The sequence below is a fragment of the Papaver somniferum genome, chromosome 3 (assembly GCF_003573695.1).
Source record: "Papaver somniferum cultivar HN1 chromosome 3, ASM357369v1, whole genome shotgun sequence".
Classification (NCBI taxonomy): domain Eukaryota; kingdom Viridiplantae; phylum Streptophyta; class Magnoliopsida; order Ranunculales; family Papaveraceae; genus Papaver; species Papaver somniferum.
The window spans coordinates 228638059-228650871 of record NC_039360.1 but is presented as its reverse complement, the minus strand read 5'-3'; the positions used below and the strand labels follow the sequence as shown (position 1 = coordinate 228650871).

Below are 12813 nucleotides of genomic sequence, written 5' to 3'. Positions count from 1 at the left end.
CTTATTTTTATCCGCTTTGGGCAGTAGTAATGCCAGGGCCGGCCCTGTCCATCATTGCAGTGATGTTTTGCTAATTCGCCTATATATAGCAGCAGAAAAACATAAATTATTTATCATAAAGTAGTTGTCTAGTTCAGCATTAGATATCAACCATGATCATGACCGGAGAAGTTCAAGTAGCATTTCATCTTCTTAGTGTTACTTTTCTTTTCCTACTTATCACTCGATTCTTTTTTTTGATAAGAAAAGAAATTCATTTCATTAAATCGTAGAACAAAGGTCTTTTTCTAGATTTTCTAGAATGTAATTTGGAGGAGTAGTGTACCAAACATTCATAGACTGATTTTCTAAACTTATCACTCGATTCTCAGTAATCTCTAACGGCTGTCAGGATAAAGACAGAATCGCGCTCTTGACCTTTAAATCCTCTCTCGAAGACCCTTCAAATCGGCTGTCTTCATGGAAAATAGATGGGCGTCATAAAAACTGCTGCACTTGGCATGGAATACAATGTTCAGGTGATTCATCTCATGTCATCTCAATCGACCTCCGGAACATAGAAGGTGAATCATTATTTAGCCAGAACCAAGATCCATGGAACACTTCACTATCTGGTAAGTTATCTACTTCCATATTCAACCTTACACATCTCGAGCATCTCGATCTTAGCTTCAATGATTTTCAATACTCCATGATCCCACATGGGTTTTCTAACCTCAAGAAACTCACTCATCTTGATCTCGGCAGCCCAAACTTCTTAGATTCCATTACAACGCAGTTTGAAAACATGTCCTCTCTGCAATACCTTGATATCTCTTGCGATTATGCGTCCCTACTAACATCATCCTCCATAAACTGGGTAAGAGACTTGACCAATCTTAAGGTACTAAAGTTAAGAGGTTTTGATTTATATGAAGCTGCATCTACACAGAAGAATTTTGTCAAATCTATATCATTTCTTTCCAATCTCCGGCATCTTGAACTTTCTAGGTGCAATATTTCACGTCCACTTTTCCTCATGCATGAGTTCTTTCATCTTACCCGTCTAACGTCTCTCCAAATGAGTGAGAATAACCTTAACTTACAATTTCCAATTCTGCCTGCTAATTTAACTTCATCACTTTCTACACTTAACCTATCTCATTGTGGGCTAGAAGGTACGCTTAGTTATCTTCCCTATCTTCCTAAACTTAAAGAACTTGATGTGACTTCTAATCCTGATCTAAATGTCAATCTTACATTGTTGTTTGAACATCAACTACCTGAACTCCAAACACTTGCAATCAGTGAAACCAAATTAAACGGATCACTTCCAAGCTCAATTATAAATGCACCTGTTCTGACGAGTCTTACCGCTTCTGGTTGCTTAATACTACTACAGCTTCCTTCTTCAATCTTCAATCTTTCTCGCTTGCGGTATCTGGATCTTTCTGCCAACAGCATCACAGGTTACCTCCCAGGTTCATTCTCCAATCTCAAAAACCTGCAGTTTCTTTCCTTATCCTATAATAATTTCCAAGGACCCATCCCTGAATCAATATGTGAAATTTCTACTCTTCAAGTACTTGATTTAGCGTATAACAATTTTATGGGAACTATACCAAGTTGTGTCAACAAGCTCCGAAACCTTAACCGCTTTGATGTTTATGGAAACTCTCTTGAGGGAAATGTTTCGGTGATCTCTTTGATTAATGAATTAAACCTAAACAGCCTACACTTAAGTCCAAATAGGCTAACCGCTGTAATAGATGAACAGCAGCATGTATCCAAGTTTAAACTAGACAAGTTGGGGCTACGATCATGCAACTTGAGAGGACTTATCCCTGCTTTCATTTGTGATTTAACTCAACTATCTACCTTGGACTTGTCTAATAAAAAACTATCAGGAGCTATCCCTTCTTGTCTCTTTAATCTCAAAAACCTCAGTTACTTGGATCTCTCGCAAAACCAGCTCCAAACGACATTACCGCACTTTCAGTTTATGAAATCGGAATGGGAGACAAGCTTAAATTTGTCTTACAACAACTTTCACGGTCCTTTTCCTCTTCCACCAGAAAGAGCTACTTTTGTTGATCTGTCCCATAATAATTTCAGTGGCGACATCTCAATAGACGTTGGGAAATTGTTATCTACAGTGGCATACATTTCTTTATCAAGCAATGCACCTCTCTTGATCTCAATCGACGTTGGGAAATTGTTATCTACAGTGTCATTCCATACTCTCTTGATCTCTCCAGCAACAATCTTTCCGGGGTTATACCTTCTAGTATTAAGTACTGCGGTGCTCTTAGATCTTTAAACCTTGGCGGCAACAATCTCTCAGGAAATATTCCAAAGAAGCTTGAACAAGCAGTATTTCTAATCTATCTTCAACTGAACGACAACGGTTTTACCGGGTCTTTTCCAGGATTTGTAGAAAAACTTTCACTTTTGAGAGTTCTCAACTTAGGGAGCAACAGGCTTGAAGGTAGAATACCCAGTTTCATCGGTACACTTAAAGAACTTCAAATCCTTTCTTTGAGGTCAAACAAGTTCAATGGGTCAATCCCTGAAGAGATTTGGTTTTTGCATAATCTGCAAATATTAGACTTGTCTATAAACAATCTCTCTGGCCCTGTTTCTAAGAAGGTGGGAAAGCTAAAGAATCTAAGACGAAGGCCTACTATTGATGCATATTCTCTGGAGGATTTTGGTATTGATCTGCAATTGCAAATGGTGGTAAAAGGAATTATGACACAGTTTGAGCAGTTATACATCTACAGTTCAGGAATAGATCTGTCATGTAACATTCTTGATGGAAATATTTCAAAGGAGATTGGTTTATTAAAAGGACTTGCTATGCTTAATTTATCCTATAATCATTTCTCAGGTAATATCACTGAAAGTATCGGAAACATGACTGGTTTAGGGTCCTTGGATTTGAGTTTCAACAAATTGTCTGGAGAAATCCCACAGCCGTTGACTTTTATAGACCATCTTGGGTATTTGAACCTATCTTACAATAACTTGAGTGGTAGGATCCCAAGAGGAGCTCATTTTGATACATTAAGCGTCGATGGTTCAGCTTACACCAACAACAGTTTGTTGTGTAGGTTCCCAACGCAGAACCTATGCAACGGTGATCGGATTACTAATACAACTGATACCAACGCTCCCGATACAGTCCAGGAAGATGATAATAGGGATTTTTAACAAACTGCCACACTTTCAAATCCCGATATATATTTCGATGAAATCCCGATAATTTTGCGATGAAATCATGATGACCGATATATATTTCGATGTGATTTTATTTCAATTTTTGTGAATTTTAATGTTAGAATTAAATATATTTTTATATGATTCTTTGATATATTTTTGGCATAGCGTAAGATTTTATAAAATTTAGTTGTTTTAGGTAAGAAAAAGTTCTTGAATGTGATTGGCCAAAAAAATATATTGTGGGGTAAGAAATATTCTTTTTAAATTCTATTGGTTGAAACATTTTAAATTTCTAAAAATAATAACAACGGTAGGGTCACAATCAACCAGGAGCTCCGGTTAATGAGAGTCCCCGAAAAAACTCTATTTTTATATAGAGAATAAGATAAGATTTTGGCTTAATTATCGCATGGATGCAAGTTTGATTTAACAAGAAGGAAAATCCGAATTGTATTATTGATGATTTAATTATAATTGCATCTAAATATGTGGTTGTTGTCTTTTACTTCAAATCGAACCCATAAAATAAAAGATGTATACCGCTGATTAATACATTAATATTTACGATGAATTTTAAGTTTCATTCACTATTGGTTTTTTCAGAAAAATGGTTATTTATTCGGCCATCCTCCAAGTCCAAAGTTTTTCTTCAATTTTATTCAAATTCGAAAGAATTCTCATCATACAAAAAACTAGTCGGAAGCCGAGCAACAAACTGGGCTCCAACCCCCTTTTGAACTACCACACTTAACTTATGAAAAAGGAAATCTCCTAAACGCACATTAGCATCCTGGCTAGCTATAAAGTTGCGAAGCCGTTTAATAAAGTTTGTTGTACCATGACCAAGCTCGCCAAGAGTAGTAAAGGCCAAAGTGCCAAACCCATATCCTTGCGAAGTGCATTTTTCAAAGTACTTGGCATTCTTGCGACTGACAACATCCTTGATAGATTTTCCCACCTCCAAAGAACGACCATTATTCCTAGCACAGGGAGGCACAATCGTCACATCGAAGCAAACGTCCCGACCGTTATCCCAATTGAGCACAAGAACATCAGCTGGTCTCAGAAAAGTATCGTTGTCTGCAAGAAGACCCAGGTCCACCTCTTTCCGTGCAGGCACCCCAGCTCGATAACATATGTCTGCAATCGTATCGCGTACCAAATCATGCCAAAATTTTAAAGCCACTTCATTCGCACAGTGCACTGAATGGTCGCCAAAAACATCCATATCTCTCTTGCAGAAGGGGCACAAACTATATGGTTCAAACAAGGGGATACATAGTCTATAACATAGTATCGCACTAAACTTCCTAGAACCAATTCTTTGATTTAGACCAGCAATAGGAATAGGAAGTAAGAAATCCAGGGCATGCTTCATTTGGTTACTCTGCCATATGAATGAATCACGTGCAGACATCTTGAAATTGGAAGTCAATTTCTTCTTTACTGCATCAAAATAGACAGTTGCCAGAGTTGACATAGAATGGGTGGCAGTCACTAGTGGAAAATGGGTGTTTTACCACCCACATCAGAGACCCTCATTCACGGTAGTCAGACTGTTGACTAAAGAAATCGGTCTGTGATATAATAAAAATACAAAAAAAAAAAATTTAATCCCTAAAAAACAGTCTCTGAATATTTACTATTTTACCCTCGTTCAGAGACCGATTCTACTACCCATGATTAGTGATGTATATGTAGTCAGATGAACGGCTGAAAATGTTAGAAATTTGAGCCATCGATATAGATGAATGGACGGCTTGATCGTGACTTCGTTATTATCGATGTATCTGTACTCATCTCTATCTTCGTATCCATTATCTTTATTCAGCCATACCTGTTTCACTAACTCACTGCAGAATGCATCGCCCTTCTTTCCTCTCTCCGTAAGTTTAAACATTAAATTTCTCTCGATCGACCACCACCATCTTCTTCTTCTATAACGGATCCAGATCCGGAAGGTGAAATAGAAGTCAATACCCTCAAAAAAATAATCGATTTCAATGGTAGTCTGTGTGTTGTGAGATCGTCTTCCAGTATGCCCAGAATTGCGTGCCGGCAAGTGAAATCGTCCGTTATCGATTTCTTGTGTTCTTTGGAGTCTGATGGTGCATCTGATTTTGGTTGTTGGAGGACGTATGAGACTTCGATGTTGGATATGATGAATTCGATTTTGGTTTTCCAGATTGGGAAATTGTCTCCGGAGCTGTTGAGTTTTCGAGTTGTGGTTAATTCTCTGTAAAAGAATTCTGAAATCACGACTGATTGATTAATCAGATTGAGCTTGAGATTGGGTTTTGATGGATTGGGAGAGTGTGATTTTGAGATCAGTCTCTGTGTAGAATATAGAGAAACCTAATTGAGATTTACGGAGTCATAAATTCCGTCTTACGAATCATTTGGGTAATTATCTATGTCTCAATTTTATTCATCATTTTCAACTATAGAAATTGATTCTTAATATTAGGGTTAGGGTGAATTTCGAAGCTCTTGATTTTCCTGGTTGTAGTTTCGATTGAAGTGTTATTTTTGTTCATTAGAGTTGATGTTTACTTCAAATGGTTCGTGTTGTCATTCCTGATAACGATAGTGTGGTGGTAGTGATGAAGTAAAAGATGGCTCAGTTTGCTAAGAGATTGTTGGTTACACTGCTTCTGTTCTGTAAGGTGAGCTAATTAGTTTGTTTTTGTGGGTTTTATAAAAACTCTGATCTCATGGGTTTTAGTGGTAACTAGTTTTTAAAGGAGCTGTTTTTGGATCGATTTCAAGAGCTGTTAACTCGATGTTTTCGTATCTTCTGTGTACAACGACATTCTGATGATACAAGAATTGGGTGATTCTAAATACTTAGTACTGTGTTGCACGCACTCAGGTTTGCTATTTCAGTCAAGTGAATTTGATAGATTTACTTCATTTGATTTTGTTTGAGTTTTAGTTTTTGCACTTTGAAGATTGAATGAGTGAATTTGGGGTTTTATTGTTCTTGTTTTGTAGGCAGAAAAAGCTTCTTGACTCTTGTTCCTTGAATTGAATAAAACAATTATCAAGAATTCCTGGCTTTTGTAGGTTCTATTCATATTCCATCTTCATTTGCTTTTGTAACTCTGGTTGTGGACCTTTTTTGATGGTGTTTGTATGCTTGGCTGCAGATGGATTTGGAGAGAAAGGTAGGCCAGGCATATCTAACCATAGAGGAATGCCCTGAGAGTCCTTGAAGCTCCAATTGTGTTAGATATGGGTAAGTTCAGTTATTTGATTGGAATTTATTTATTCTCCCCTTTGATCACTACAATCTCATATCCCAAAGAGATGATCAACTAGATTCTGTGGGCCTCAGTGATTTGTTTGCTAGTCTTTTTAAGCACTAAAAAATATTGGAATTGGATGCTATCATATTGAATTAGGACTGGAAATTCGTGTTCATTTCCTTTTTCGATATAAATATCCATATGAAGCTCATGAAGTTGTTGATAAGCTTAATGGTTAGTTACTATTATTTTAAAAAATAGAGTTTTGTTAAAATATTTGTTTGGTTTTCTTTGCCAGGGATATTTCTACCCATGAATGGAATTTAGTCTTTAAACATAATTTGGTGGACCAGTTGAGGGCCTGCCAGTTTCATGATGTGGAATCTAGCTATTGTTTGTATTGCAGGACTTCACCTCCCAAACAAGGAAGAGACAATTGCTGCTAACCTGATCAAATGGCTCTGTGTTGTCTACGAAGGTTTGGATAAGCTGTTATTCCTTACCTTACCTTGAGACATTTCTCTTAAAGTGATAAATAAACTTAGTTTGTTATGCTGATGTGCACATTGTTCTCTTTTAAATGCTCCTTGTTTGGTATTGCAGGTATGGACAAGATCCCTGGTAGGGATTTTAGTTACAGTCGGATGCACAACAGTGGTACTAATTGTCAAAGACTCAAACTTTGACATTCTTCCACCCCCCGAGTACAGGCTTTTTGCTCATAGGATGAATTCTGAGCATCTAGGAAAGATGATATCACAGGTAAGATTTCTTCTTCCATATATATTTTGGATTAAATGGAATATAGTTGTCACTTATTGTTATTTTTTATGTTGTTTGACTCTTCTCGAAGTTTTGGTTAGTTATTTATGATCTTTGGTTATTCGTACCAAAATTGATACATAATGGTTTCTTTTGCAGCACTTAGAAACTGTAATCAAGTCTCGTATCCCAGGCTCAACTATGACTTTTACTCCTTAAGAAGTTGTAGTACTATCGACCAACACCGCTCAGACTCAGGTAAATCACAAGAATGTAGTCCTTGTTATCATTTTAGGTGTTATTAATTAGTTTCTCCAGGTATCATTACAAGTTGTATTAAGTTGTAAAGTTATTATTCGACTTTCAGTGGGTCTACGAAACATATATTAGTGGCTTAGGGCAGTAAAAATAGATGGAAATCTTAAAGTGATGTATCATGTCACACTGAAAATCTCATGACTCTGCGTTTCAAACTTGGGTAATTGAAAAAGGAGGAGATAGTTTAACTGATTGATATATAGTCCGTAGTAGTAGATGTTATTTTTATGTCTATTGTTCATTGTTGAATATGTTACATATATATGTAAAAAAAATATCCTTTATTTCTTTCATGTGTACTAGTTTTGGTATGGTAACAGGAAAGAGGGTTGAAAAATCTTTGAAGAGGATCAATGCGCTTAAGCAGTGTGTGCTTGACAAGCTTGGTGGTGCCTTTGTAAGAATCAACATTCCATTTCTAGTGAATTGATATATTCATACTTGATGCTTATTTGGATTTTGGTTTTAATGGATAATCTTCGTAGGCTCCAAAATCATCATCTGGTCCAAGACATACCCTTTTGGGTTAATGGTTATGTACTGTTAGCCCTCCTTTTGATTTATAATAAATAATATAGAAAATGTGGGATTGATACAAGATGGGGAGAACTCTTTTAGTAGGTCTGAAATACTTGCATCTGTTAGTGTAAGTTCATTATTTTGTTTCTTGTTCATGTCGTTATTTGCATTTATGAGCATTGTTTAGTTATGAAAATCATTTGTTGCTCTCTTCCAGTGCACTGTGATTTTCTAATCATCCATTGTACTGATCGTTGGATTTTTCTGTTTGCAGGGTTACATCATTTGGGGTTTTTATTAGAGTGTGTTGCACTTGACAGACACGAGGTTCCCAGCAAAGGAAAGTGAATGCTTAGCTTCAAACTCTTTTAGTTTTTGTTATTGTGTTGGGTAAAAATTACCAACATATTGCATTGTATTGAAAACTGTTAATATGGAAGTATTCATACCTTGTAGAATATTTCAGTGGGCATGTTCAATTTGGGTTACTAGATTTTAATTTTTGCAATCGTTGTTTGATTATCTTCATCATAAGATATGACACCCAAATACTCACGTACTCGAATCATGTTGGTTTCATTATATGAACAAATACTGATGTCGGTGGATGTGAAGAAGAATTATAGGTCTCCATTTCTTACTCAGATAGAAATGGACCACTTGTAATCTCCATTTTTTACTCATCATAGTTTAGTCTTTAATGAGTTAGCAGCGAGATACATCGTACATGAATCCATGTCAGCAATTTTAAGTAATAGGTACCTGTAGGTTTGTTGTACGCAGCTGCTAATGCAGGTTTTCTATAGAGTCGTTGGTGCTTTTTCCTGTGTTTTGTTGGTGTTGGTGCCTGGTGGTTTTCTTGTGTCTGTTTATGACAGGGAATACGGACTGACTCGCTATCTTTGTTGTTTATGTTTTAGGTGGTTTAGATTTGAAGCAAGTAGAGAAAGTAGCACGTCGATCTTTGGTTTGTGAGGCAGCTTCATCGAAGAAAGATGAATTAGCAGCCAAGATATAGCTCGTCATGCAGAGAAAAGACTGAGTATACAAATGCTTTTCTCTGTAGTCTATAAAGTTCATGCTTTTAAACCATTCACATAACTTCCCACCAGTTGCATGTTACTTTTTAAAAATTGATATTGCATTGCATTTTGGTTATTGACTTATCTTACAGGTGTATTTCTCTGTATACAAGTATCTTTAAATAATGAACTGGCTAGTTTTATGTGCAGAAGCTTGAGATCTCCAATTTGTTGTTTAATCAAATGTCTATTAGTTCATCATTTTGTTGTTCAGAACTCAGAATTTCATCCTTTCTTGTGTAATTTTAAACCTAATGGATAAAATGAATGAATTCTTAGTTTAAGTACTTTAAATTTGAGTTAAATTTGAAGTTTCATTTCATTTTGAGTTTGGGTGTCATTTGACTTTAATGAAAACTGGATCTTCCAATGTTTATGTGTATTTGAATTTTAAGTTTGGGTTTCATTTGACTTGATTTTGAGTTCCATTTGACTTTACTTTGACTTTAGTTCAATTTGACTTGACTTTGACTTGAGTTCAATTTGACTTGACTTGACTTTGATGCAGTTAGATTATTTCAGATTTAGCCATTCAGGCATTTCAGCAAATCTGAATCTATATTTTTCTTTTATATTATAATTTAAATCTGAGACCCACGGTTAAGGGTCTGTACCTCGCCACCCTTAAAATCGGTCGTTATTCTGAGACCCACGGCTTTGGGTCGTACCAAACAGAGACGCTTTATCAGAGACCCCAACAGAGACGGTTAAAACTAGTCGTATAACTCGTATATATGACTTGTCCTAACGGTCGCGAAACTTCTGTTTTCCACTAGTGAGTGATATCGATGCATATAGGAGAAACATGACTACACAGAGAATTGAAAGAAGCTGCAGCACGCTCAAGATGACAGACTGCAGTCTAGAGTTTGCAAACAAGACGCTAACTAGCAATAGTGCATTGTGTCTTGTGTCTTGCATCGAGTAAACACCTAAAGCACCTAATCTGAAGGGCAGCGTGGAAACCGCATTTGCAAGGGGACGAACCCCGGACCATCTCCTGTGATTACGTTCTGTAGGAACTTGTAGAGGTGAGAGTTAAACAAATCCTGAGCCGCAAATGTGCATTCTAGAAAGGTAGTACGTAAGGCAAAATATAAACGAGAAACTCCAGCACAATTTCTAAACAAAAGAAGCTCACACTGTGGATCTTCAAGTTTTTCCACATCAATGAGCTCCATCGTTTTATGCACTCTTTTTACCACCAGATCCGCGTTGAATTGGGAATCAAGGCTAACAGGAGAACCTAGCAGCTTAACTCCCTTCTCTGGCCTACAAATATCAGATAGAAACATACCTGTAATAGCTGCCCTGGGGTCTGGAGAGGGCCAAAAAAATTCGGTCTTCTTGATAAGAGTGAATAAAGAAACAATATATGCAAATATTTAATTTTAAATTGGGAAAGACACATGTCACAAAAGTATTGGCAATACATAAGGCACATTAATATTTTGACACGGAAGATCGGGACCCCCAATTTTGACGGAAATGATTTATATCCTGCGGAATTGTACCGCAAGACACAGGGGTGGAACCCACGCTGAACCCACCCTCTGCAAATCTGACGGTTACAAGGTGACCATTCCTTTTTCTCTCTTGCGGTATAACCCACGGGATTAATCCCCCTGGATGTGTATCACTTCCGCAACTTTGAACCCTGATGTCAGATTTAAGGCTATTAAATATTTTCGGTAATTTTTTCCCTACTATCCAGCAAGGTTTGAAAAACAGGTCATGGTTCATGTCACGACCACCCGACGTGACCATTATAATGCGTTTTGACGGGTATGAGCATATTTCGGATGAAAATCGTTTTATTTAGGAAAAAAACGCGTTTTTTAAATGTTATTCTAAAATAACGTGTGTTATAACGGTTAAATAAAAAATGGAAAAGAATTGCAACGTGCGTGAAAATAGTGATAACGGATCTAACAACGTTGTTATAAAGTTTTTTACATATTACTCCATCTATTTCAAAATGACCGTCCTCTATTCCATTTTCGTCAGTTTCAAAATTGTGTCCAACTTCTGTTTATAGGAGTATTTTTTCAATGAACTCGCTATTATAACCTTTAATTTTTTTATATTCATAAATGCATATTAATGGGACCTAATCTAAAATATTAAAGAAATTTGTACAATTAAAGAAACAAATATATTTTTCATTCCTTTAAAAGACAATATATTTGGCTCCAATAATTAAATTGCATAAATAGTTTATACTACATAAATTCGATATCTTTTAATTTTTCTTTTTTATTTCCTATTTATAATGCTCTTAACAATTTTAGTAAGTTTTTAATACTTTCATTTTAATTAATATAAAATAGGTAAATAATTACGGATAGTCAGGTAAAGTATTATGGTCTCCTTAATATTTTGACAAAGTCAAAGCTGACTGTCTTTTAGAAACATATGAGGTATTATTTTATTCTTTTATTTTAAAAATATTTGTTGTAATTTTTAATATTTAATTTAAAATATAAATAATTGTAAGAAAATATTTTTATTAAAAAACGATTATAACTGACATGAAAACGGGAATTATTAAAAAACGGTTATAACTGACATGAAAACGGGAAAAATTGTCTAAAAAACTTACATTAAAATGTCATGTAGATAGAAAAACGTAAAATTCAATTTTAGAAAAGCGGTTACAACGTGTGAGAAAATGGAAAAACGGTCCTAAAAAAATGATGTTATTTCTTATTTATCGGCATTATATAGGCACAGGGTTCGGGGACCCTCGCGGCCACAATATATGGGTGCGACCGCCTTAACGGGTGTTTTTTTGGAAAAAAAACGGTTGTTTTTCAAGAACGCGCAATTGGGGGATATCAAAACTAATTGGGGGATATGAATTACTTCCCCCAACCAATAGTGTCTGCTAAGGGGTGTTTTCTGGGGGCGAAAATACTAAAACACCCTTTGGTTAATTAAAAATCATTCTGAAAAGATTGTTATACCCTTCCCACAAAATAAAAAACTTAAATTCAAAAACAAAATCAGTTATCCCCCATTCCCATTTGTGCCGGCACACTCGGTTAGTGTTAGATTTAAAAAAAAAAAAAATTCATCTTCATCGTCGTTGTTTATCCGTTCTTCATCGACGATTAATCGTTAATTCAAAATTTCTTCGTCGATTAACCTACTTGAATCTATAACAATGCCTCCACGAAAGAACCCAGTTACCAAATCGAATTCAAAATCGATTGCTCAAAAAAAACAAGAACAAAGGATTTGTTTGATTTCTCAAGAGAAAGAAGAAGAACAACAACAAGAGGATTCGGACCATCAAACTCTCGAAGAAATGGCTTCTGTTAGAAGGTTAGTGATTTTTAACTGTTTATCATTGTTTCAATCGATTTACAGCAGTGGATTTAGGTCAAAATAAAAAATCCTAACTCAAACAGTTGAGACTGAACGAGCTCCGGCATTGAAATTAGGATGAATACTACGCCGGGATTTGCTTACGGCATTGATGTTAGGGTGATGTCGTTTTTCTTTCAGGCATTGGATTTACGATGGATACCAAGCCGGCCTAGACCCTAAAATTACCAGACAATCAATGTTTAGTACCGGCATTGTTCTGTATTATTCGACAATTCCGGCACTGCAGTTTTGGTATACAGGAAAAACATAGGAATACCTGGGATTATCGGCATCGTCCAATTTTTTCGTCA

General features: G+C 36.0%; 1 protein-coding gene across 1 annotated transcript; it reads left to right on the top strand.

The window, feature by feature from the left end:
- Window positions 1–787: 787 nt before the first annotated feature.
- On the top strand, window positions 788–3192 carry LOC113360796 (receptor-like protein 7). Its single transcript, XM_026604258.1, has 2 exons — window positions 788–2124; window positions 2208–3192. The coding sequence occupies exons 1-2, from the start codon at window positions 788–790 to the stop codon at window positions 3190–3192; spliced, it is 2322 nt and encodes a 773-aa protein (XP_026460043.1).
- The last annotated feature ends 9621 nt before the right edge of the window (window positions 3193–12813 follow it).

What these genes read in the sequence shown, in the direction of transcription:
- LOC113360796 (XM_026604258.1), top strand. Translation starts at nt 788, where the DNA reads ATGTCCTCTCTGCAATACCTTGATATCTCTTGCGATTATGCGTCCCTA. An exon ending in TCAATAGACGTTGGGAAATT is followed by an intron (nt 2,125 to 2,207) that starts GTTATCTACAGT and finishes TGTTATCTACAG; the next exon opens with TGTCATTCCATACTCTCTTG.